Source organism: Emys orbicularis, chromosome 2, assembly GCF_028017835.1.
Source record: "Emys orbicularis isolate rEmyOrb1 chromosome 2, rEmyOrb1.hap1, whole genome shotgun sequence".
NCBI lineage: Eukaryota > Metazoa > Chordata > Testudines > Emydidae > Emys > Emys orbicularis.
In genome coordinates, this window is record NC_088684.1 from 101,298,867 (window position 1) to 101,325,498 (window position 26,632).

The 26,632-nt window shown below is 40.2% G+C and overlaps 1 protein-coding gene across 1 annotated transcript in view; it reads left to right on the top strand.

Annotated features, from left to right (window-relative positions):
• ZNF407 (zinc finger protein 407) overlaps positions 1-26,632 on the top strand; it is a 445,265-nt gene that overhangs the window by 138,483 nt on the left and 280,150 nt on the right. Inside the window, exon 4 of the mRNA XM_065398752.1 lies at positions 25,774-25,848. Within this exon, the coding sequence (XP_065254824.1) occupies positions 25,774-25,848 (75 nt within the window). The remainder of the gene's footprint in view (positions 1-25,773; positions 25,849-26,632) is intronic.

The window sequence follows — 26,632 nt, forward strand, 5'->3', positions numbered from 1 at the left end:
GACAACTTCTTTTTCGTTGTTGTTGTTTTGCAACAGGAAAGCAGAACATAACTGCTTGAGGTGAGACACTCCTGTGAGAAGGGAGAATGCTATACATTTCACTGCTTTTTTCTTTTTCTTTTTTCTTTTCCATTTACAAGGACATTAAACCAGTAGTTCTGAAATCTGTTTCAATCAATGTATTTTTAATATGAAGCATACAGTACATTTCCTTACTTTCCATTATGAAAATGTTCCAGTAACTTGGTCTCCTATCACATTGTGATTGTTCCTATTAACTGTCTTTATCCTAAAAATCTCATTATAACAGAGAAAAAAAGATTTTGCTCATAAAACCATTCCTGTAATGCCTATCACTGCCTAATTAGCAATTAATGTAACTTGCTGTGTTAACACAGGGTTAACATTTTTTAGATATGTTCCCATTATAAAGTTTCTTAGTCTTTCAGAAGCTGCTCCAGCGAGTAAAACTGCGTAGAAAATGAAAAAAGTGGACAGTTTTGTTATAGATTGCAGTTTTGTAATAAAATTGTACAATGAGCTTGCACAAGCTATTTAAAATATCATTGCTGCCACTGAACAGGTCTGTAATTTATTTATTTGGGAATGTTAGAGGCATTTCTGATTTATTTGTTTTTAGAGAAGTTTTGTTAAGCAAGATAATGAGCAGAGCTGGTGTTAATCATTTACTATGCAACTCTGAAAAATGAAAATTTTGCATCTCTTTAATACTGTTGGGGAAAATAAATTCACTCATAATGCTAATGGTCTATTGGTATAATTTTTTAAAAATATTATCTGCTACTCTGGAGAAATTCAATATATTCATATGTTATGCTAAAAGCTAAACTAATCAATATATAATTATATATCCATATGTACATACATATTGAGTAATCAGAAGTATTTGTTATCTGTAAAGATGAAAAATGAATTTGTTGGTGGTCATTGCCATAGGTGATTACATGTTTGTTTGTTGATAGCCTTCAGGTGAATATATTCCTCATGTATGCACAATACCAAGTTTATTTTCTGTTGTGGTCTCTCAAGAATACTGAATTATTTTGGTGACATTGTCTGGTCCAAGCGTTACAGGTTTAAAAAATATAGTAAAAGTGGTAATTATTTTAAGGATCTACTATAACACTAGTTGAGTTGACTGAAAGATTAGGGGCTCCTTAACATGTCGTCGCTGTGTGTCCAGTTCATAATTTCAGTGTTCATTTTTTGCATGGCAATCTCAAATCTAATGTACTGTCCACTGTTACTCCTCGGTCTCTTTCACCATTACTGCTTTCCAGTTTTCACTTTCCAGTTGAAAAACTGTCTCTCTGTTTCTCTGACTGTACTGGGAGCCTGTGTCTCGGTGTACTGCTTTATCAAGGTGGCTGCAAAGACACACATGTTGCTCAGTTATGTCCCTCCATGACAGTTGCCACAGAAACTTTGTCAAGTGGGCTCCCTGCATTTTCACATGACCTTCTGTTTTCAGTGGGACTACTTATGTGTGCAAAGCTAGGCATATGCTTAAGTACTTTCCTATATCAGCCTTACACCTGAGCAACACCGTGGCCTGTACTGTCTTTTCCATTGAAGATGTATGGATAAGAAAGAACCCATCTTGACTTTCAGACCCCACACTGATTTTGTAGGGGTTGGCATGTAGAGGACCAGTGATCAGTGACATGGAAAGACTGCCAGATGGAGAGATTAAAAATGATTATGACTGTTTTGTTTAGAAAGGAAACAAATAGGAAACATAGTAGAAGTGTATAAAAAAAAATTCATGGCACAGTTTTATTTAGTCAGGTCTTTCAGCCACCCTTTTGGTCACTGCATCAGGGACTGAATTGGTGACTTCCAAAACTAAAAGCATGACCTGTGACAGCTCAAGCTAAAGAGCCAATACTCTGTGATTGTGGGCTGTAATAACTGCAGTCATCTGTGGATTGGCACAGAGAGGGTCTTGTACTTCCTCTGCTCAGAGGAAAATTTAAAACTGACAAAAGGAAATGTTTTGTATGCACTTGCTAATTAACTTGTGGAATTCACTGCCATAAGATTAATAGGAATTAAAACAATATTAGACATTCACACTACTGATAATATCTGCAGTTACATTAGAAAAGATAAAAGTTTATAAGGGCTATAAACCTTTAGGTTTCAAGACATAAGGCAACCACTCACTACCTAGGAATGAGGAAACAATTTCTCCATGAGCATGTCATTGCATAATTGCCTATTACAAGGATTTCTTCTGAGGCATCTGGTACTGAGAATGAACACCAGACTAAATACCATATTGATGTGATCTGGTATGGCAATTTCTTCTTCAAGTGATGGTCCCTGTATGGATTTGAGATGTGGTTGCCCATGCGTGTCATGCGCCGGAGCCAGAACTCTTTGTCATAGTGTCTGTTGATCCACATGTGCATCGTGCGTTGGCCATGTGGTTCGTCTGAGGCTTTAAGAGGTTGTGTGGGTCGATGCTGCTCCAGTTCCCTTTTACTGCCTCATGACCAGAGTCAGAATCTCTCTTCCTCCTTGCTCTTAGCCCGCTAAGAGAATCTTGTCTGTTCCTTCTGTAAATAGTTTTTCTAGTTGTATATAGTTGTCTATTGGTTTTTAGTTAATTAGGTCTCCCCTCTTGGACTTTTTTTCCCCTTGCAGGGCACTCCCCTATCTGGGGACTATACCAGAGATGCCAGAACTGGGGTGGGGTGTAGGTGGGAAAAGGGGGCTGGGGGCCAGAGCCCTCACACTTTTTGAAAGTGGGGGGGACCTGGCCCATCCACTTCTTACTGGTGCGGACACCTTCCCCTCCTCTTACCCCTGAGGCCCACCCCCCCACCCCCCACCCCGACCAGGCCAGCATGGAGCCTGGCGGGGAAGCCCAGGCAGCAGCTGTGGGGAGCCATGGTGGACCCTCCATCTGCCTGGGATGTGGGGCGAGGGGCTGAGAGCAGACTCCGACCTGTGTCCCCACCCTGAGGGGCCCCCCCATGCCCAGGGCAGGTAGAGGGTCCGCGACTCCGTGCCAGCTCCCCACAGCTGCCCACATGGCTCTCCCCGACTCAGGGGTGTGGGGGAGGCTCGGACAGTTTGGCCACGGTGAGAGCTGCACGGGCAGCTGTGAGGGGCCGGTGTTGAGTTGCGGACCCTCCACCTGCTCTGGGCGGGAGGTCGAGGGGGCAGGGACACGGGCCGGGGGCTGCTTGGACCCCTGCACTGTGAGCAAGTGGAGGGTCCGCTGCAGCTTCCCACAGCTGCATGCCGGCTCTTATCATGGCCGGGCTGTGGCTCTGAGCCCCCATCCCTTCCGGTCAGAGCAGGGGGCCTGGGACATGGGCAGGGGGCTTCTTTCGCCCCCACTCTGCCCTGGGCGGGAGGGGGAAGCAGGCTCCCTGGCCCCACCCTGGCTTCTGGCTTGGCTGAGGGCACTTTTGGGAGGGCTCTAGCGCCCCTGGACTATGCCCCTGTAAGCCGGCTTGAAAAGCTATGCTTCGTGCCCATGCCCTTTCTCTGTGAGCAATGAGCACCAATGCTGTCTCTATTGTCTCAGCGAGGTCCACATCATCACCCACTGCTCCACCTGCCACTCATTCCCACTTCGAACTCAGGAAGCTAGGCAACGTCGCCGCTGCAAACTCCTTACCCCTTGGGGGAGTTCTGCGCCACTGTGCAATGCAGAATTTTGCAGAATTCCCTGTTTACCCCCACAGAATTTCTGGCAGCACCTAGGGGCCACTGGCCTCTGCAGAGCCCAGCTCAGAGTGAGCAGAGCACTCAGCCTGGTGGGGCTGGAGGCTGCACACTCTTTGATCTTCATTCTCCTGAGGACAGGAGAGGGCCCGTGAGACCCAGCTGTGGCAAAGGATGAGGAAAGGGGCAGGAAGCCGCACTGGACTATGTCCCCCGGCAGGATAGTAAAGAAGTTGGGAGGAGTATAGGCTCTGGGGGTGCTGGTGTCTGGACTGGGCTCTGTCCTGCGACTGGGCTCGGGGGGCCCCACAAATGGAACTGGGTTATTGTAGGGGCTTCTTTTTGCAGGCACAGCAATGGGTTAGTAAGCTGGCGTCCATGATGGCTTCCCCGTTCCACCTCATCGAGTGCATACACCTCCCAATCTTCCACCCTAAACCGCATGCCTCCCCCAGGACACGCACGTTGCATTCTCTTAATGTCCGCCAGGTGCTGGCTTTTTAGTCTATCTCCAACACACCTGCGTCTTCCATGCCTCACCTTGGTCCTTCCTTGCCATCGCAAAGTGCTGCCAGGGCCGTGCCCTCTCTTCACAATGCCTCACTAAATGGATCTCCTGTTGTACTGAGGAATGCTATGCTCTCTCTCATGTTCCTTCCTCCCTGGGAGTCACGGCCTACTGCACATGGGCAAATGCTGCCATGCTAGCCTTCCTTGCAGAAATACTGTGGCAGGACATTTGTAGGGTGGCCACACACTATGCCATTGCCCCTGCGGTGGTGGTGTGTGCGGCAGTCAGCTGCACCATCCTACAGACTCTGACTTCTTGCGAGTCTTTGCACCCGCCTCCATGATGAGCACTTCTCGCTACTCTTCCCTGTCTGGAATCTATATAGGGATCATCACTCAAAGAAGAAGAGGAGGTTACTTACTGTCACTGTAGATTCTTCAAGACGTGGTCCTTATTTGGATTTCAATACTCGCTCTCCAGACCCTCTGATGCGGACTCCATCACTTGATGGTAAGAGGTACCTGAAGTGACGTTGACCTGCACAGCCTGTTAAAGCTTGGATGCATCATGCGGCTGACTCATGACACATGTGCGGGTCAATGGGCACTACTACGAACAGTTCTGGCTCCAGCACGTGGTGTGCATGCTCACCTGTGTCTGGAATCCACATAGGGACCACACATCTCGAAGAAGACCTTCTCATAAACTAGGGAAATGCAACCTAGATGGAACTATTATAAGGTGGGTGCAAAATGGTTGGAAAACCATTTCCAGAGAATAGTTATCAGTGGTTCACAGTCATGCTGGAAGGGCATAATGAGTGGGATCCCTCAGGGATCAGTTCTGGGTCTGGATCTGCTCAATATCTTCATCAATGATTTAGATAATGGCACACAGAGTACACTTATAAAGTTTGCGGACAATACCAAGCTGGGAGGGGTTGCAAGTGCTTTGGAGGATAGGATTAAAATTCAAAATGATCTGGACAAACTGGAGAAATGGTCTGAAGTAAAGAGGATGAAATTCAATAAGGACAAATGCAAAGTACTCCATTTAGGAAGGAACAATCAGTTGCACACATACAAAATGGGAAATGTCTGCCTAGGAAGAAGTACTGCAGAAAGGGATTTGGGGGTCATAGTGAATCACAAGCTAAATATGAGTCAATAGTGTAATGCTGTTGCAAAAAAAGCGAACATCATTCTGGGATGTATTAGCAGGAGCGTGGTAAGCAAGACATGAGAAGTAATTATTTTGCTCTACTCAACTGGAGAATTGTGGGAGCTGCGGGAAGTGGCGGCCAGTACGTCCCTGTGGTCAACGTCAACAAAATGCCTCGCGGCCTGCAATCAGATTACCCTGATGGGCCGCAGGTTTCCCACCACTAATGTAAAAGGTTGTTATGCAAGGGAGGTTTATGTTGGACATTAGGAAAAACTTCCCAACTGTCAGGGTGGTTAAGCACTGGAATAAATTGCCTAGGGAGGTTGTGGAATCTCCAACATTGGAGACTTTTAAGAGCAGGTTAGACAAACACCTGCCAGAACCTTCTGGAACAATAAGTAACCTCCTCTATTTCCTTAATTCCATAATTCCATTTTCATTCACTATTTTAAGGCTGGTCTCTTTCCTCTCTTTTCTTCCTGTCTCCCTTCTCCTTTCCTCCTCCTAATGCAATCAGATAATTCTTCTTCTCTGACCTTGTGTTTTGTTGAAATTTTCAGTAATCCCCTCACAGAGCTCATGACTACCCTCAACAAGCTCCCTACCTTGGATAAAAACACATGTGAGCATGGAGGTATGGGGAGTGAGGATTTTCTCAGGTCTAGCACCCTCCCTGCTGCTCTCTGGTGATTTGTTGCATTCAGATATCCTATCATGCTCTCAGGGTATTTTTGAGAACTTATGCCTTTGCCCTCCTAGCTTACCTCTTTCACCTCAGAGAAATTCTGGAATTGACAACAGTTGAAGACAGCTGACAAGGCATCAAGTTGTATTTTTTTTTTTTTTGGCTGTTGGGAAGAGGCAGTGCCTACCCACTTTTCACCTCTTGAGGCTTCCACCATTGAGTGATTGGTGAGGGGAAGAAAAAAAACAACTGAATTCAGAAGAGGAGAACATGACACTGAGAGAAAACAATACTGTTTCTTGAGCAGTCCTGTGTTTTCTCTTGGTGAGGGGGTATGTGGGTTGAAGAGAGGAATTTGTTCATTTGCTTCTCATATTTTTTCTCCTTACCATCAGGTGTTTTTGGCGTCCACCCTTCAGTTAAAGTACAGCAGAGTACTCAAGACTATCCCATTGCACTGTCAATGACCCAACTTCCTTTCTCTGCCACGCTGCCTTGTTGATGCCTGTACTTTTATCACCTGCTCTAAGTAGCACTCTCTCTACCTCCATCATATTTCTTCCCTAGTCACTAAAAATATCTTTCCTCTGCTTCTGACAGCACAGCTAGTGGATGATTTAAATGTCATCTTTACACCCCAAAAAATTTGTGTGTCCTCTTTAGCATAACTGACAGGGGCATGCACACATGCAAAATCTTCTGGGATATAAAAGTACATCAGTAATGTGAAGAGGCAATAGAAGTTCTAAAGGAATACATGGGAAAACAGTACAATAAAGGGGTGAACATGAGCAGAGAGCAGGAAAAAAGGATATTTACAGATATTTACATATTTATAGAAATACAGAACTCAGGAACAAGACATTGAGATAGGAGAACAGGAGAAATGACAGGAGTGGGAAAAAAGGAAAGGAAAAGACTTGGAGAGTAGAAAGCTGTAGCTAATTTATTTTTGTTTGTGTCTTTCTGTTTCCGTACCGCCTTCTTTCTTTGAATGTGAGTAAGATGTGAGTGGCCCTTCAGTGTGTGCCTTTCAGACTTTTTGGCTCTCCTACCAGGTCTCCCCTTACCACACGTAAACCTGTATAGCATAATCAAGATGTACTTATGTTTATGATGTAGTTGTACCAGAATTGCCTTAGTATTCTGGGAAAGAAAAGCATCCCTAACCGAACAGAACTCTCAGAACAGGAATACCGGTATGTAAGATTTGCCTGTGTGTGCCAAAGGTCCTGTCATCTGCTATAGAGAGAGAGGGAAAAAGAATGTACTGCATTTACTAAAAAGTTTGGAACATTTTATTTTAAAAATTCAGATTTGGTTCAATTTGATATCTGGAAGATATTCTGGCCATTTTTGTTGGCCTGTCCCTCTTTATGGGCTTTATCCTTGACCATTGAAATCAGTAGAAGTTTGACCATTAACTTTAGTAGAAACTGGATCAGGCCTTAGAATTGCCATATTTCTTTCTGTCACCATCCTCAGCTTATGCCAGATCTAGGATACAATTAGACAGCTATCATTATAAGTGCTTTTGGACATCACTCATTAGCCAAATGCCAGATGAGGAAGAATGGGTTATGATTGAGTCTTGGTATCTAGATCACGTACAAAATGGTATTACCAACATTTTCCTACCTGCTCTTTGAAAGGCAGTGTTGGTTTAATTTCAGAGGTATTTGGGAAAAGTCAAACCTCTGTTTTTTAAAAATAAAAATGTTTCCTATTTAATTATTGAAAGAATGGAATAGTTATTTTTACTGTCTTAGACTTATTCCTGGAATGCAGTGCAACTTAAATGCATGTTTTTACAATACTACTTTGTTGAAAGATGGGGATATAGGCGAGATGGAGGAAGGAACATTCTGCATATATACTGTTTATTAAACAGGAAAGAGGCAGAGCTCTTTGGATACAACAAAATATAAAAGACTTGTGTTGAAGGGAGTTTGTAAATGAAGTTTACGAAGAACCTGAAAATACTGGGTAGAATTCACTTACCAGATTCTGCCAGTGAACTAAGGTTGTGTATCACTCCTTCTTTCTCTGGCAGAAAGCCCATGAAGAGCAGGGACAAAGTGATGCGATCTACCTGCAATTCCTGCTCTGCTGAAGGTCCTGTCCTGGGTGCAGGAAGAGTGCAGCTGTGTGGTGAATCAGTGCATCTCTCAAGTAGTCACTGCTGATGGGGCACCATATGCTGATGTGGAGCCCCATATGATTTTGAAGGTTGCCCTTCTCAGGTGGAATCCCCAAAGGGAAGATGCTGCTTGTCATCCTAGGCACCTGAATTCCCCCTTTAGCAGAGCTGCCATGTTTGTAATGGAGATGTGATTTGCAACACTGTCTGCAAGTGAGAATTGGGTCTCCAGTCTCTAAGTAAATAGGATCACACCATCTTAGCTTCTAGATAAAATTACTTAAGCTGTTTATTCAACAAAGTCTAGGGGTTAGGAGATGCTTATGAATAAGTACAACAGGCTCTCTCCTCTGGCATTCTGGGTTTAAGTTGCTAGTGAAAATGTAAAGGGTCTCAGTTGAGACTGTATTTAAGAGCATAATAAAATCTCCACACAGTTTGTCACAATCTTTGCTCGAGCACGACTGGTAGTACAAGGGAAGTACTAATTCCAGATTTTGAGGTTCTTTGGGAGAGCTATACTGGGGGGCTTGCACGGTGCCTGCTTACACAACACTTGATTGAAGACAGTGATGTTGGTCCTTTACTTTCATGAGCCTTAAGTTTACTTCGAAATTAATAAAATCTGTAAATTCTAAGCAGGCTGTTTAAATGTATTGCTTGAAACATAATATGCATTTTTAGCATAGATTATGGTAGATTCCCAATAAGTTGTCAGTGTTTTTAAGATATGTGAAATTCTCTAATTGGTATTCATTCAGGTAATTCCAATGGCAATAACTCCTGCATTCTGAAAGGTTGTGAAAGGAAATTGACACTGTTTCTGTCTTTACCTGGAATATCTTGTTTACTTTCATACTATATATTGTGTATACTTTTTCTGTTTATTTCTTAGAAAAATATCCTTGTTTGGAATTATGCTTTTCCTGCTTGTAAGCTAACCAGAATGGGATATAACAGTGAAAAATTCTACAAATGCTAGGGAACAGGAAATAGTAGAGTCAGGTATATAGCACTGTGACTTTGTTCCTTGCCGCAACCCCTATCTATCAGTACTTCCTAGAGGGGATGGCTTCTACAACATTATGTATGCAGAAGGGGTCATATAATGAGCTTGAAATGGTCATATAATAAGCTATTTCGGATCAAGTTACACACAATCATTCCTTATGAACACAAGTATCTTGGCATTATCAACAGACACGTGTCCATTTCATATTGCGGAGGAATGTGCAAGTTCAAAGAGGCAGAAAAGCATGATAAGGAGACCTGGCATGAACAACCGAATTCCACTGATGCATGAACACCAACACACAGACACACAAATATACTTATGCAAAAAAGAAAATAGCTCTTTGGCAGATCTGATTCACACTTAAGTGGCTAATTGCTCAAACTGACACTGACCTTGGCAGCATTACAAAGATAACATGTTTTTAAAAGGATGGTTTATTCTTGAACAATTTCTCCAGTATATTAGGCATGGACATCTTTTTTCTTCAACCGCAGGTATACAGGTCCAGTTTTTTTATTCCACACACATTCATGGCCAATACAATGAGAAATCCAATTTCCATGTATGTTAAAAGTGCCTGTCTGTTCTCCTTCTATGAAGAACAACAGGCAGGGTATGGTATTGACATAGGTCTGAATAGTTTCACACCTATTTCTGTTTTTGTAGGATTGCCTTTGGAAGCTCCTGTGCTGTAGATCAGCTCATGATCAGTGACTTTCTGCCATGACTGTTCCATTTCTTGGAGATTTAAATGGAAAATTTAGGATGCTCCCCTTTTCTTATCATCTTAAGTGTATAGTAGCATGACTAGAAGAGGATAGGTTAACGAACCAGCTTTAAGGAAGTTCTAGTTCAGGAAACTATATGTCTCAGGGGATTAGTCATTGCATATAGATCCTGTCACCTCCAGGCTGCCTGTTCAAACCCAGCTCAACTTGATACTGACCAAAAGTTATCATCATCTGTAAAAAGTTTGTTGTCCTTATCCGAATAGGTCTCAGTAATACAAAACCATCACCACAACTGGCATTACTCATTGTAATCACAATGGGGAAGATTTAGGATTGAAAGGGTATGGAGAGTGAACTTTACTTAAAAAAATAAAATAAAAACACCCAGGGGAAGGTAGCGGAATACTGGGAATTACAGACCAGTGCACCTAAGTTAAATACCAGGTAAATTGAAATTTATAATTAAAAATAGAACTATAAAACACATAGATGATCATGATATAATAGGCAAAGCCAGCATGACTTCTGCAAAGAAAATGTCTCTATTATAAATATGTAACTGTGTAAACAAAATAATGGACTTAGGAGAATCAGTGAACATTACTTGTTTGGACGAAGTCCAAACTTTGACAAAGTCTGTTACAAGATGCTGGTAAAGAAACCAAGTAGTTTTAGATGAAGAGGTAAAGTTCTGCTGTGGATTAGAAACTGGGTAAAAGAGAGAAAATAATTTTTAACATAGCAAAAGATTAACTGTGAGGTGTCTCCAAACCTGTATTAGGCCCATTGCTTTTAATATACATGAGCAAAACATTTTGCTCAGTTTTTTCTTTTTAAATAAACTGTCAGCAGCAGAATGAGATCTGTATGCTGATGCCATTGATCATTATGCCAAAGCAATTCACCTATATTACACTATGGAAACAGCATCATAATGTCTACTGCGCACTGATCTAGCTGTATCTTTGCTGATAAATAAGGTACAAAGTGGACCATCCATATTAAGCTTTTGACAGTTACTTTACTCCTGACAGTCAAAAGAAGGGAATTCCTTTTGCCTATATTAGCAATTTTCTCTTGGTTACATACCCAGTGTAGATGCCAACATGCAATTGTGTATTTTGGAGTTCTTTTAGATGAGCAGATTATAGAAGATATTCATCTGACTGCATAGGGAAATTGTCTAAAAAATGAAAGTGTGTGTGAAAGAGTGATAACTGAATCCATTTTTTTTACTAGAATGTTGAATCTATTTTGTTTAAATTCCTTTCATATTAGGCGGAAAATGCAAAATAGAACATTGATACTGGGAATAAAGTGTTATGTAATAGATTGCATTTGTGTGTGTGTGTGTGTGTGTGTGTGTGTTTACAAGAAGAGATTCCACTAAACAGTGTGTATTGTTTAGGGCCAATCATTGACAAATGGCAAAAAACCCATTTGACGTCAGTGGGAGCAAGATCTTCCTTTTTATAGTAGTTTGTGGATACAAAACATAATGAATATTAACAGACCAAATAGGTAGCCAACAAAAGAGGCAGTCAGAATAATATGAAAGAAACAAAAATTGTCTGAAGGTCACCTTACATGCAAATGGTTTTCATCTAAACGTAATTAAGATAAGCATATACACAGGGTAATTTTAGTGTTCAAGTTAATAGGGCTTCTAATCTTGCTGCATTTTTATCCTCATTTTAAAAAAGTCACCTGGGTTTATTTAAAAAAAGCTCGCATATGAAGCAGCAAAATAACTAGCTCATCTAGTTGTCCTTCACTTGTTTGTGAAATAAAGAAAAAAATACATTTTGTAACCCTATCCTGCAAGGAGCTATGTGCCCTCAATTTCTATTGAAGGGAGCTCAGCAACCTGTCGAAGGTACTCGGCATCTCTCAGGATTGAGCCCTTTGCTGAGATAGTTTTTCTATCTCTTAAACTGTATTTTAGACCGTATTTAATTAATGCTTGTCAAGAAGAGTGTGTGTAAGAAAATTTCCAGAAATTTGTTTCTGTAATCAAAGTAAAGTTATTTTGTTTTGTACAGCTTTAAAATAATGTCCAGGCTCAGCAACATTTTTAAGGTTCCTACTCTCTTGCCCCTTAAATTAGGGCCTGATCCTGCAAGGTGCTGGGTGTTCACAACTCTGTCTTTCATGGGTGTTGAGGGCAATCCATACCACCTCAGAGGTGCTCAGCCCTTTCTAGATCATTACCCTAAATACCAATATTTTGAACACTGCAATCATGGGAAATTTCAAAATGGAGTTCAACAAAAGAGAGCACACTGTTTCTGCTTGGGCCGGCGGGGGGTAGGGAGGTGGGGGGCAGAAACGGGTATAATAAGTAGTTTATACCAAAAAAAAAAAAAGTTGCATTTTTGGGTGGAATCTCTATATAAAACTGAATCAAGTTTAATGGCTTATAACATTGCATGAATTTGTCAAAACTGATCAGCTGGATTGCCACACAATGAATACTGAAAATGTTCTGTTTTAAGGCTTATAACTGCCTACAGGCACTCAGAACTCAAAATGTTATTTGATGATATCAGAATGCTAATGAAATTATTATTAATAGCACATATATTAATCTTAATGATATATGTAAATATGAGCAAATGTAAAGCTGCGTTAACACCAAAAAGATTATTTTCCTGGTGAAAGGAAACCTTGGGTTAAACTGCAGTAATCAAGTATAAAACATTTTGCTATAAATATCTCAAAATAAGAAATTGCCTGATAATGATTGAAAATATTAATTATGAATATGGTAACTCAAGATTTGTTGTTTGTTTGTTTTTTGTTAGGGTAAGATTTTTTAAAATACAAATGAATGCATTTGTTTTAAATAGCAGGAAAGAGACGGCCACTGACTTTCATATGTATGTTTGAGTAAAAAGAAGTAAATAAAGATTTGTCTTGGTTATCATGGTTTTAATACATTCCTGTTTAATAAGTATGCTTTTTTTTTAGTGTTTTTAATTTATTTCCATTGTGGATTCATTTGGATAGTAACTGAATTTAACTAGTTTGTGATTTTTTTTTTGTTTATGCTTGCCATTGTTTAGGTTAATAAAATAAAGAAACAATTCCCATTCCCGTAAATTCAAAATTTTAGTCTTAAATATGTTTGCTAATGAAGTTTAAAACATTGCTTTTATGTTGCTGTTGGTGGTGTTTATTTGTTTGTTTGTTTTTTTGTAATAGCAGGATATTTTCTAGTAAGGCAGGGGATTTGTATCTAGAGAGTGTAGAAATTTGTTATTCCATAGTTGCGGGTCATAAACAGAACATTAGATTTTTATAGTAACATCTACCATTAAAAAACGTTTCATTTTGCCAGTGTGATATGAGCTTTACATTGCAGTGAAAGAGAGAGAAAGCGAACATTATTATATATGAGAATTTCATGGCATGTTACCTGTTGAGGGCCCTGTAGAGTCAAAAGTATAGTACAGTGACTTCTTGACAAAGTGACAGACAGTAGCAGCCTTAGTGTCACTCTGTATTATCACCTCCTGCTAGCTGGAAGCACTCCCTGAAGCCGGTCTAGGTTGCATAGTCCTAGATGAGGTCTTCATGGGTGCTGACCATAAAAAGTTCATCAAAGTAATGAGGCGAGGCGAGAGCTTGGCGCTCATGGGCAGAGCTCAGCACCAAGGAGTGTGAACTGGCTCCAGCTGTGACAATAAAACAGCAGGTGGCTGCTGTCATTAGGGGTGGCAGATGAGGCAGGGGACTAACATTCAGCCCACAAAACTCTCATTTGTTAGCCATCGCCACTGTACCATGCAAAATAGCTTCCATCTCAGTCAATTTTACTTTGCAAAATATTACACACTCGCCATAAGAAAATTAGAGCCTTGGGTTTACAGGTTCCTTTGATCTTATTATCACAGAACTGTGCACTGTCAGGTTAACTGGCAAACTGGGCTCTTTTTTCCCCATGAAGAGCAATTTGAAGGTTTTTACAATAATTTTGTAATATAGCATTTTCACCCAGCCATTTGTTTCCTGCTTAATATTTTGGAGTCTTTTCTTCGTAATGTTATAAAATCAGCTCCCCTCCTCCATGCATTCTATATCTGCTATTTGCTGCTTACAGAATCAACTTCTGGACCATGCTATAAAAATCACAGGGTTACCAAATGACTTTCTACCTCTGAATCCTTAGTAGGAGCAGTACATAAAAATCTAGACATTTTATCCAATTAGTCATGGTTGTTGGTGTCTTTGCTAATCTCAGGAATGAAGCTGATTGTGAAAATTCTGATTTTTTTATTTTAGTTTTGTTCTCTACATTGAAACAGGAAGTTATTGTGGATTATTGTTATAATTCTTGCAGGGAGTGACTTAAAGTATTTTGAACCTGAGGCGTATCCATATTGACAACTATCTGGAACTGTGAGTTCAGATTCTCACAGGGACAAATTGGTCCTTCATTTTTCATTGATTTCAGTGGATACGTGATGTTCCATACAATTTGCTATGTATGAGTCTTTCACATGCGACCATAAAATGGAGGCATTTTTGCTCACCACAGTAAGGGCCATATTACCCAAAAAGAGGTTCACCTGCATATACAAAAGTGAGCAAACAATAACATGCTTACATTTGCATGCTCCACTACCTTGATTGTGAGTGCCTATCAGGTATTGTGAATACAAGTGAACAGTTAGACACGTAAATGAACAATTTATATGTGCAAATATCTCAATTGTAAGTGAATTTTCACTATATGTGTGTTCAAACACAATTAGTCTGCCTTTAAAAAAAAATTAACCCTTAACATCACATGGAACTTTTCATGACAGTTTGGGTTTAATTCTTGGAGTCTTAGACCAAAATTTCCATTTCACCCATTATAGTGCTCTGTGATAGTGTGTTGGTGCTCTACACCCCTGAAATAACTTAATTTCAGTGGTGCTCTGTTTGAATGTAAAACACTTTCATATACTTAAAACATAATTCACTGAACAAATGTAAATTATTATAATTATTTGATCAAAATCTTGGAATTCCCTAGAAATGTCAGCATTGCAGTCCAAGAGGAGAAAAATATTTCTTTTAAAAGGACAACTTCTATATAACTTAGCTCAGGGAAAGCTGAGGGACAGGAAACTGCATTGGCGTGGTAAAGAGAAATTATTAGAAGCAGAAGGGGCAGCAGCAGTGACTGCACCTGTTGTCAGCAGCTAAGATATAACAAGGAAGAGACATAGGCCGTCTTCTCCAATGACTCCCTCCCACTTCCGTTTCTACATTTTAAAATTTAATTTGCTCTATTTTAACTTGCTGAAGACAAAACCATACTCTTTAAAGTGTATGATAAAGACTTAAACTGGGCACACTTACCAGCCATGTGTCTGTTAACATCTGGGAATGGAAATGGCACCATTGATTAAGAAAGATCAGTCCACTGGTCAAGTACCAGGTTGCCCATCAACTAAGTCCATGTCTGCCTACGGGCTAAAGACATGTGTGACACTGAATATGTGTGCCTTGCCCTGAATACTAAAATCTACCAAATCAGATGGTGGTGGACTGCAAGGAGGAATGAATAACAGAGCTCTGTGCCTTTTACCAGTTCTGCCATGTCAACTGTACACAAGAATTCAATCCTCAGAATAGGCACCAATAGTATTCTATCCGATGCCAACTGCCAGGACTGGAGGATAGGTGGTCTCTGAGATAGTCATGTCACTGGCCATTTATGGCTTAAGATCAACACAGTGAATTTTATCAAGAAATGGAGTGAAAGACAGTGCAGGATATGGAGTCTGAGTGTAATGCACCCAAGCTGATCTGCCTACTTGAAAGGGTAGTAATGCTTTCTTCAGTAATGCATCTTCACTTCTCCTGGTCCTTGTGATGTACTAGAGTAGCCCCATAGAGAATACATTAGAATATTCTAGCCTGGATGTAAAAAGGCATGAATAGCTTTGGCTTAGTTTGCAAGAAATGGATGAACTGAAAATAATGATGAGAGGTACCTTGGGCCAGCACTGTCCCTAGAGGATATAAAAGCAGGCTTGGAACCTATAAATTGCAAAGATTACAAACTTCTCTGTCAAAGGGCTGATAATGGGAGTACAGTAAAAGCTGTGTTATCCAGCACTTTACCAACTGGAAAGCTCTATAAACCGGCATTTCTGATCTTCATTGAAAGTCCAGTTTATAGTCCAGTTGGCGCGGGGCTGGCAGACTCCCTAACTGGCTCCACATGGCTCTCCGTAAGCGGCGACATGTCTCTGCTGCTCCTAGATGGAAGAACGGCCATGGGGGCGCCGTGCGCTGCGCCTGCTCTGCCCCGCCCCAAGCACTGGCTGCGGCCAGTGGAAGCTGCGGGGGTGGCGCCTGTGGGCAGAGGCAGTGCACAGAGCCGCCTAGGAGCTGCAGGGACATGTCGCCACTTCCGGGGAGATGCCCAAGGTGAGTGCTGCCTGGATCCAGCACCCCAAAAACGCTCCCGCGCCCCAATCCCCTGCCCCGAGCCCCCTCCCACACCCAAACTCCCTCCCAGAGCCCACGCCCCGCACCCCCTCCCACGCCTCAACCCCCAGTCCTGAGCCCCTCCTACACCCAAACTCCCTCCCTCTTAGTTAACTGGAATTTTTGACTTACTGGCACCCCCCATTCTCACAACAAAGCTTTTACTGTAATTACTCTTCCTGATAATTCTTTGACAGGCATCTTCACCTACACTTGTCTACCTGGATCTTAAGCCAGCTATTTCTCACAAAGGAACCTCTCACCCAGGCACTGGGATGGCACAGAGACTATAGAGATGGTTGTGGATGTGAGTGCCTGTTAAAGATGGCTTTGGAAGGGATGATTCTGATGAAGAGCAAAATGTGATGCAGTACCAAACCCAATAGAAAAGCACTATGTGAAGTGGCATAGGCACAAGCCTCTCTGCCTGATTTTTCTCCTTCATCAATTTTTTACAGTTTGTGAGGAACAGGAAATTCTGGGATTCTCATGACCTAGTGCCCTGGGCTAATGTTCTGTATTAGCAGAAAAGAATATTTTTCATGTGATTGAAAGGACAGCAAGCGTCCCAATGTGAAACTGCCAGATTAAAGGCAATGTCTGGTTTGGGGAAAGAGTGCTCATTTCTGAAGACAGAGACTGAGTCTCAGAGCATTACTGGTGAGAAGTGAGATGACAACATTAATCATGCATTTTGGGTGAAATCCTGACCCTTGGAAGTTTCACCACTGACCTCAATGGGGCCAGGATTCCACCCAAAATGTGTGACTAATTTTGTCCTCTCACCTGTCTTGCTAGTAATGCCATTCTGTGTCTCAGTGAGTGAAGAAGAGAGGTAGGTGAATAATGTCATTCTAACACATCCCTTTTAGATAGTAGGTCATACTGAATAATAGGGATAGGAATGTAGAGGATGGAATTGAATGAAAATAAACCTCTAATAAAGGTTCGCGGTAATGCTTTGGGTCACAATGCCTAGGCTGATGACTTTTGTTGCCAACTACATTTGCCCCTTTGTTGCTGTCAACAGGGGGAACCAGATCACCGTTGTATGGGGTTGGAAATTTGGGGGGAGGGAGAGAGTGTGTTGGGAGACAGGGAATCTTCTGGGCTGTGAAATCTGGAGACCAACTCTTTGTTCAGGTTGCAAATACCTGAAAATCTTGGTTTATTTTGAGAGCAATGAGAGACCCTTGTTTAGCATGACAAACAGTCATGTTCTCAGGTATTGTCAGTTTTTTGTATGTTGATGATAATCTGTTCTTGATGCAAGGCACTCTGTGAAACTAAGCCTAAGGTTGCATTTCACAATTTATGAAAACAGGTTCTGTGTTGTGGTAGACTGGGAGGGTGATAGCACTGATACAAAATGCATTTTTTTTTTTAGTTCTTTGTGCAGCTGTTAGATTACCAAACACCTGTTAGAGGTGACAGTATACAGATGTTTGACAGCCAGTGAAAAATAATAGAACATGTGATTCTTTTAGCTTAGAAGTAATTTGGTAAGGTGTGTTTTGAAATGTAATTACATAGCTGTGCTGCCTACTGTTATCACTTAACATTCATTAACTCCTCTGAATATTGAAACAAACATATCTTGTAATGGTGCTAATTTTGTCATATGTTTGCAAAGTGGATACTTGACAGAGTGAACACCTTTTGACTTCAAAATTTTTGCCACTATTCAGCTCTTTTTAACATGCTCACTAAGCAAGTAAAGTAAGTGGGGAGATGTTTATTTTTTTAAAACTAAAATAAGCAGGTGAGTAATGTACTGTAAATAGGCTCCTACTTATTAAAATTGAACTTACCAGCATAGCCCAACTTTTGATATGTATTCTATTCATAATAGATCCATGGATGTTTACATTGGTCTTTAGATGTTCTGCATATCAAGTCACCTTCTGCAGAGATTTTCAACTTTAAGAACAAAAATAAGATAAAATAATGTATTACATTTTTATTTTGTATTGCAAGAAATGCCCATTGAGTTCAACATTTTCTTCAAGTGGATTGTTGTTTTTAGTAATGATGCATGAAGACCTTCAGTTTCATTGCCAAACATAGGTGTTTGGGGAAAATTAAAAGGCACATGTTCCCTAAAATTGATTGCATTGTGTTTGTTTTTTGTCTGACCTGTTTCACAGGTCATTAATTTTTAGTTAGCCTGTTCATTAGATAATATTTTCCTGTGAATAATATTAGAGTTCTCCTAATTCCAGTGAAATTCTAAGGAAAAAAATAAAACCTTGAAACTCTGTATCATTCATTTTAGATGTCATAGTTACAAGAAAGAAAGATCCACTTTTTTTTTTTTATTTTAAAGTAAATTTTGTTGTAAATCTCATTAAGCTGGCTAATGTTTGCCTTGGTTTCAACAATAGATTGTACTCTGTTGTGTCCTGAAACAGCAGACATGACCTTCTGATGGTGCTTATCATAATGCCATGAAATGGATAATGCTTTGGGCTCTGCTCTATCATTCTTATGGATGTGCATCCCAAAGTTTACTGTGGGTGTTTTTTACATGGCCCAAAGTATGTTTCGTATGCATGACACTGATCAAAATCTGCATTCGCATACTAGTCTACAATAGTGTTTTATTGTACAACCTCTTCTAGATACTGTGGGACACATCATAACATTTTCAAAAGGGTCTAAGGGGCATAGGTGCTAAGCCCAATTTCAAAAGGGACGTGGGCTCTTAGCTTTCTCAAGCAGCTTTCTACCTCCTTTTAGGTGGTGCAGTATGTGCTTCCTCAGTACTGGTCTCTATGTACCAGGAACAATGGAGCCCTGTTCCAGTTAGCTAGGCACCTTTACCTTGTATCCAACCTTTACCTTGTATAGAAGCTCCCGCTTATTCCGCGTAGCTCTCTTCTTTGATAGTGGTATCACTATCTGGATTTGGATTCTGTATATCTTCCCATCACCAGTTGCTGAATGGGCAAACCATTCAGGGAATTCTTACTCACAGACCAGCTGATGCATAGCAATTGAGATATGTTTGCTTTCCACTCTCCTTTTCTCTGCTTAAGACTCTATACCAGAAGAGGTGGAAGGAGACAATCCTGCCTATCACCACCACTTTATAGCCATGCAACTAATAATTCTTTTACATCTTGAGCAACACAGATTGGTGATAGAAAGTCAGCAATTGAAACATGTTGAGAGACAGTTCTCTCTCTTTGGATGAGAGACACAGGAATATGCAGGAACAACAGAGCTGATTGATTGATAGTGTGCAACTCATCCATAATGATTTGTCTGATACAGACAGTAAATTATTCTGTAGATTGATCTAGGTCATTGAACAGCACATTGACAATCCTGTGTCCATAATTATGTTCAAACGGGGCCAGGATCAGTGACAGATATGCCACATAGGTGTACCCAGGGCATAAGATATACAGAGAAGTATTGCTCCAATGTTGCCATATTTCGAGAATTTTCCTTTTCAACTTGTTCCCCACGTGCACCCAGCTTCATTCAAGGAACCTTTACAAAGAAAACAGAAAAAATAGGAGGGGAGATTTCTAGAAGATAAGGTTGTAGTTTGCTGATTATTATGTATCCATTTAAAATCTGTTTCCTAAAATTCTGCTTTTTTGGACCTAATTCAATAATAATAAGTCTCCAATGAAGGGATAGCTCTATTGTAGAGTTGTAAGGGCCTGTACTCCCATTCACAATTTTCTGGTCTCTGTCAGTCCCAAGAGTGGGAGTGCTGCTGGGAGATGAGGAGAGGGTGGGAGGGAGAAATGTGAGTACTTGTTAATTAATAGCATCCTCTCTGGCTAAATAAGGCACAGCATTGACAGTTTCCAGAGTTAGTCTTATTGAGTCGCCATACTGGTTTTTTTAAGGGGCATTGGGGGTAGGTGACAGTGCGCATTTGATCTCTTAAGATATTGGGGTCTCCTGCCTCTCCCCCTGCCCCAAGGCTTGAGAACCTGAGCTCCAGGCCCAACTGAATGTCAAAGCAAAGTCTACACAGCTACTTACAAGCCCTGCTGGCATAAGTCTGTGGACCAGGGCTGGGAGGCTTGGTCCCCGATGCAATGTAGAGATACCCATAAGGGCCAAACTATCCTGTTATAAAGACCCAACTGCTAGGTGAGTCAGCAGAAAAGCCCGGCTTTTCCATCTAAGGATCTAGAACCTGACATTCTGTCACGGGAGGCCTGCAGCCTTTCAGATCAGTGGATATCTTCCACAACAAACTCAACCCTGCCAGATATTTCACTTTTAAATTGAGTTCCTTGTGTACAGTCCTGTAAGAGAGTTGTTGGCAATCCAGCCTGGACCCTTCAAAGTCAGCAAACAGCCATGAAATTCCCAGGATTTTAGACTTGTGCTGCATGGAAAAAGACAGCTTATTTGTATAAAACCTTTGCCTCCTAATCAGTTTTACAAATTTCTGAACTGTGTTGCCTTAAATTGACCTACTGAATAGGCCATCCTGCCACAGAGGCAAGATTTGTGACCTTTGGCAGCAGTGTTCTGCATAGTTTAGTGAATTAAGCACTCAGAATCAAAGATTCACCAAAATTAGATCTGTAAAATTTGATCATGCAGTGATTTATATGTGCAAAACTCTATTCTGGTGCACACAGCAGCTAATTGCATGCACAAATTTATATGTATAGAAACACGTTTTATTAAACAGAGTCAGATACTTGTGGGTTATGATCTTCCTTGTAAAACTTGACTATTTGAATTCCATTTAGTAGTTGTCACAGCAGCTAGCATGAAAACCACTGTGAAAGTTTTGGAACTAGTGCTCTCAGGGTCAGGCCCTGGCTCCTTCCACCCAACATATGACCATCTAACTGGTCTCCACATCCAAGGGTGGAGGAGGCAAAGTGCCAGAGGACATCTTCTTAACAGACTCTTATGTCACAGCTCTATGCTCTCATGTAAGAGAACTCTATGTAATAAATAAATAAAAAAAATAAATTAAGCCCTCCCCCCCCCAGTAGTTTTTAACTTCCACACTTAAATCCATAGTATCTTATTTTTTGTAACAATATTATTAAACATGAAATTAGCTTGCCTAGTAGGACTGCCACCCATCTGGGTTTTTACCTGGACAGTCTGGGTTTTGGCTTCTGTGCCATTTAGGGTTGCAAGGTGCCCAGTTTTTGACCAGAAAGTCCAGTTGTGATGTACTGACCGGACACCAAAAGTCCATTTACTGTGGGGCAAGGGGAGGAATCAGGTCATTAACCCATGTCGGTCCCTGCTCAGCCAGAGCTGCCTCCTACCTGCATGCAGGCTCTTTGTCGGGCTGCAGCAGGTCCTGTCCCAGCCCTGGAACAGAGCGAGCCCAGATGGGCAGGGGGAGGTAGGTGGAGATAATCCAGCAAGTGACTGGGGAGGGGAGGAGGAGCGAATAGTGAGGGAGGGAACTTGGGGGCAAGAGGTGGAGCATGGGGGTGCCTTGTGGGAAGAGGCAGAGAAAGGGGCAGGGTCTGGGGAAGAGGCAGAGAAGGGGGTTGGGCTTTGAGGGAAGAGGTGGAGCAGGGGTGGGGCCTCAGCCGTCCAGCTACCAGCAGTTAGAAAGGTGCCAAGTCTATTGCCTAACTATTGTATAAAAATCCCATCCACTTCTGGTCTTATCAAAACAAAAGCAATATTTCATTGATCATAAAAAGATAAGTAAAGTGGCAGTACATTTCCTAACTTTTTTACAACATATATAATACTTAAGAAATCAAATTACGTCATTGATATAACTTTTTAAAATTTAACTTATACCTTAAGTAGAATAATAGATCACGACTCCTTTCCTGACACTTTAATACTTTCTATTTATGCATTAATTGTAACTATCTAAGCTTTCATGTATAAATGATCTGTGTCAATCTTTAATTCACTTCACTCCCTCGGTGTCACACAAGTCTTTTATTAAAGAGGGTTTTTAAAAAATATATAATATTTGTGTTAACTTGCAATGGAAATTATTCATGCCTGGTCTATAGTGCTATCACTCTACTGGTGCATAGCTCCTATGTGATCATATGTGAAGGCCTGCCAGACTAGCTTGCATGCCATCTTTAATTCATTCCTTCTAATGAACTTTTTTTGTGGGGCGGGGGGAGAATGGTCTGTGGAATGTTTTGCCACCAATTCCACATGACCAGACAGATGCCACAGAAAGTGTTTTGTGAGCACTGTGATTAGTCCCTTACTCTTAATTTCTTGCTTAGTCCATGCTCACTCTTGGACTGGTGAGCTTCCTTTCCTTGAGTCCAGTGGTCCATGCAGCTGCTCTTTAAAGGAGTTGGTTCTGCTCAAGCAGCTGACTGGTAGGCCCAGGTACCATTAGCAGTATTGCCAAACCAAATCCTTCAAAAATCATGGGGCAGGCCCCCCAAAGTTGTGAGATTTTAAAAAGCAATAAATCTGATTTTTTTATTGGACTTCTGATTTTTGAGACTGTTTCACATTTTCAAGAATCTCTCCTCAACCATGAGGGCTAGAAATTCACCTTTTTTTTTTTTTTTTTTAAAGTGAAAGCCAAGGTTTTTCAAGTCATCACATGGTTCCAGAAGCTGGGATTTAGAGAAAACTACCAAATATCATGACTATTAATAACATTGCAAGAGTTGGTAACATTGCTGGAGCTTTGGTGACACTGCCTCCCATAAGAGTGGACTTAATATATGGAGACATACCTATCTCATAGAACTGGAAGGGACCCTGAAAGGTCATTGAGTCCAGCCCCCTGCCTTCACTAGCAGGACTGAGTACTGATTTTTTTGCCCCAGATCCCTAAGTGGCCCTCTCTAGGATTGAACTCACAACCCTGGGTTTAGTAGGCTAATGCGCAAACTACTGAGCTATCCCTCTCCCCTCCCCCTTAGCCTAGGGTCTTCCCAAAAATCTATAGCTGTTGTACTTCTGAAGCCCAGAATTGTCATCTTGACGTAGAGGCTGAGTTCTAGAAAAAATAATGTTTTGCCTTAAGTAAGTGTCTTTGTATTTATTATGTTGTGTAAAGTTATTGTTCATGTATTTAATTTATTTTAAAAATGGCAACATTATCATTTAAGGCCTGATCCTGCAAACTGTTGAACACTACCTGAGGTATGGTGAATGCCCTTAGCTCCCCATGAAGCACTCAACATGTCAGGAAGCACTGAGCTTTTCAGTATCCAGCCCTTTAGCATTACATTTGAAGGGGAACCTGATGGCAGTTCCTGAAACACTTACAGTGGCAGTTTTCATCTTTGTTTTACCATTTTGTCTGGGCTATGGAAAAGCAGCAAAATGGTTACTCAGACCTGGAGCATTGCAGATATTCAGCTGTTCACATGAGATCAGTTATTATGTAGCATTAGAAATAAGGCCTTTTCCCCCTTCTTCCTTGCCTGTTTGATTTTCACATGCAGCTTTTTCTCTATTTCCATTACAGAAATGGGCAAAGTAGTACATTTTTGTTTTTCATTTGGAACTCGCAAGTGCCCAGATTCTGATGAAAAAGTTTCCTAGGGAAATATTGCATAAGAGATTGAGATTTTTACATTCAGTATACTATAATGACACTTTGCCATGTAAATAACAAACTGTGCTCCCCCCAACTTTGATTATTGTGTAGCTCTCAAACATTAGTATCTTTTATTTTTCTTCTAGAAAATTGAGAGAGGATGGAGGTTTCTGATTAAAAATAAGAATATTATTAATTTAAAATGTGTTAGATATACTTACAGCAATGTCGAAATGACTCTGCTTTCTGCCCAAAAACAACAGTAGTAAATTTGGAATGTCTTGTACTGTTGGAACACAGAATTTTATGTCAGTACAATTATTTTCCTTATGTACAATAATTCTGATGACATTGCATAGTAATAATCATGATAGTGTGATAGATTATTCAGGTTTCTAAAGATTGTGGTGTCCATACTTATTAATCCCATATGGAAAAAAAAAAGAGAGTCCCTGGTATTTTTAATGTCTTCTTATAAAAATAATGAAGTCACTATCATTTTAAAAAGACAGAATTATATTCTTACACCCTGAAGGCTTCACAAAAACGAGATTCTCTGTAATAATGTGAAAGTGCCCAAAGTAGATCAGACATGGAGAAGATACATTAACATATTTGTAAAGGAAAAGTACTCTTTCTTGGCTTTTGTGGCTCATATATGCCATAATGCTACAGTGTTTTACAGTCCTTGCATTGTCCATTAGTGCAAACATGTCCAGATGAATTCAGCGTTTAATGTTAAAAATCTTATAACATGCCAGTTTGATTTGTAGCCCTTCATATCATAGAATGCTAATTAAAATCATATTTTTGCATATGTCATGCCTTTCATGTACATATGCAAATAGATTCTATTGCCTTTCAGCTATTAGTAATTAACTTTATGAAGGACAGCTGTAATACATAATTAACAAAAATGTTTGCAAGCCCTTTTTCACACTGAAAGTTACAGCAGTAAAATTTTTGCTTATCAAGAGAACCATTTTAGTTTGAAGCTTCAGTCTGATATCTAAATTGTTTGAAGCAGTCACATGATATCCTTGAATTGATGTTAATGGTGTTATCACCGGAAGAATGTTACTCAATAGGCTCCTATCTTTTTCATTACGTATGTCACCAAAATTAAATTACTGTAATTGAACTGCTTTGTGTTTGGTATAAGGCATAATGTCGGGTAATACATTTGTTGTTGTTGTTGTTGATGATGTCTTGGTGCCACTTGGGAAAAATTCCTGTGCACAATGTAATCACAAACATTATCTCCCCATAGCCACAAAAAGAAATCCTAGCACTACAAATGCTATTATTTTTTTCACTATGTATCTCCTTAAATAATTAATATTTTGAAGGTTGACCAAACACAAGTAATGATTAAAGGCCTGATCCTGCTCTCCTTATTCATGCAGCATTCTTACTGAAGTCAATGGGACTACTCACAAAAAGAAGGGTTGCAGGTTTTAAGGTTAAATAAATAGAAGGTTAGAGAATGTTATATAGGTAAAAAATACATTTGTTTTTCAGTATATTACATAAAGTGTTTTTAAACTGCAGAGGGAATCAAGAACAAAATTATTTCATATGTTGACAAGTGATTTGTTTTTATGATTGTTTTATCGTATATCTGTGTAAGAAAACCCCAGATTTGATGTAGATCTGTAAATTTATGTTATTACGGTATAGACTTTCAAATTTAAAAGTAGGTTATGATATCTTGATCTAACAGTTAACTGATTAGATTTCATCTTCAATAAAATATGCTTAAGTATGTGTTTAAAAAAATAACCCCACCCATTTTTACAAATATTTTGGTAAAAGCCAATTAAAATTAATCTTTTTTTTTTTAGGGTGGCCTTTGTGATGAAAAAACACTTAAATACTCACTTACTGGGCAAGCATGGAGTTGGAACACCAAAAGAAAGGTAAAGTACACTATTTTGCTAGTTTACACAAATGTGTTTATGTATACTGCAAAAATCTTTTAAGATGTATTAACTACTCTGATTTGGAGTCTATTAATATACCATATACATACATTTATTTTATATAATATATAGGCATGATCCTGCATTCCTAGCCTACCCAAAATTCCCGCTGGAGTTGTGTGCATATGGAATATAGGTTTGGGGCTGGCTGGTCCTTATTCAGTGAAGCACTTAAGCAGTGCTTAATTTTCAACGTTTGCTTAAAGCTCACTGACTTCAGTGGGAATTAAGACATACTTAAATGGTTTGCTGACTGGGGACTTCATGGGTCTTATCAAATGCTCACTGAAGTCAATGGAAACATTCCCATAGACTCCAATGAGCGCTAGATCTAATTTTGTTTTTATTAGAGTATGGCCCAGGCAGTCATATTGGGCAAAACTTTAGTAGTTGTGTCTTGCCTTCCCAAAGACAAAACCAAAATTACACACAACCCATTTTTGTGTTTGGATTTGGTGCTTATAAGTTTATAAAATATTTTACATTTTCAAACCAAAAAATAGGCCCCATTAGGTTTTGTTGATTCACTGGAGTCACAACCACAGAGATAAGTGTGGGATCTGGAGACAAAAATCCCCCAACCTTCTCAAAATTTTGAGGGTAGGGCCAGAGGAATTTGGTGTTAGGTTTTGGCCCATCTCTAATTTCTATATGTTTGTTCATTTACTCAAGTTTTTTATAAGTTTTTACAAGTTTTGTTTATAAAAATGTATTTTTCTCT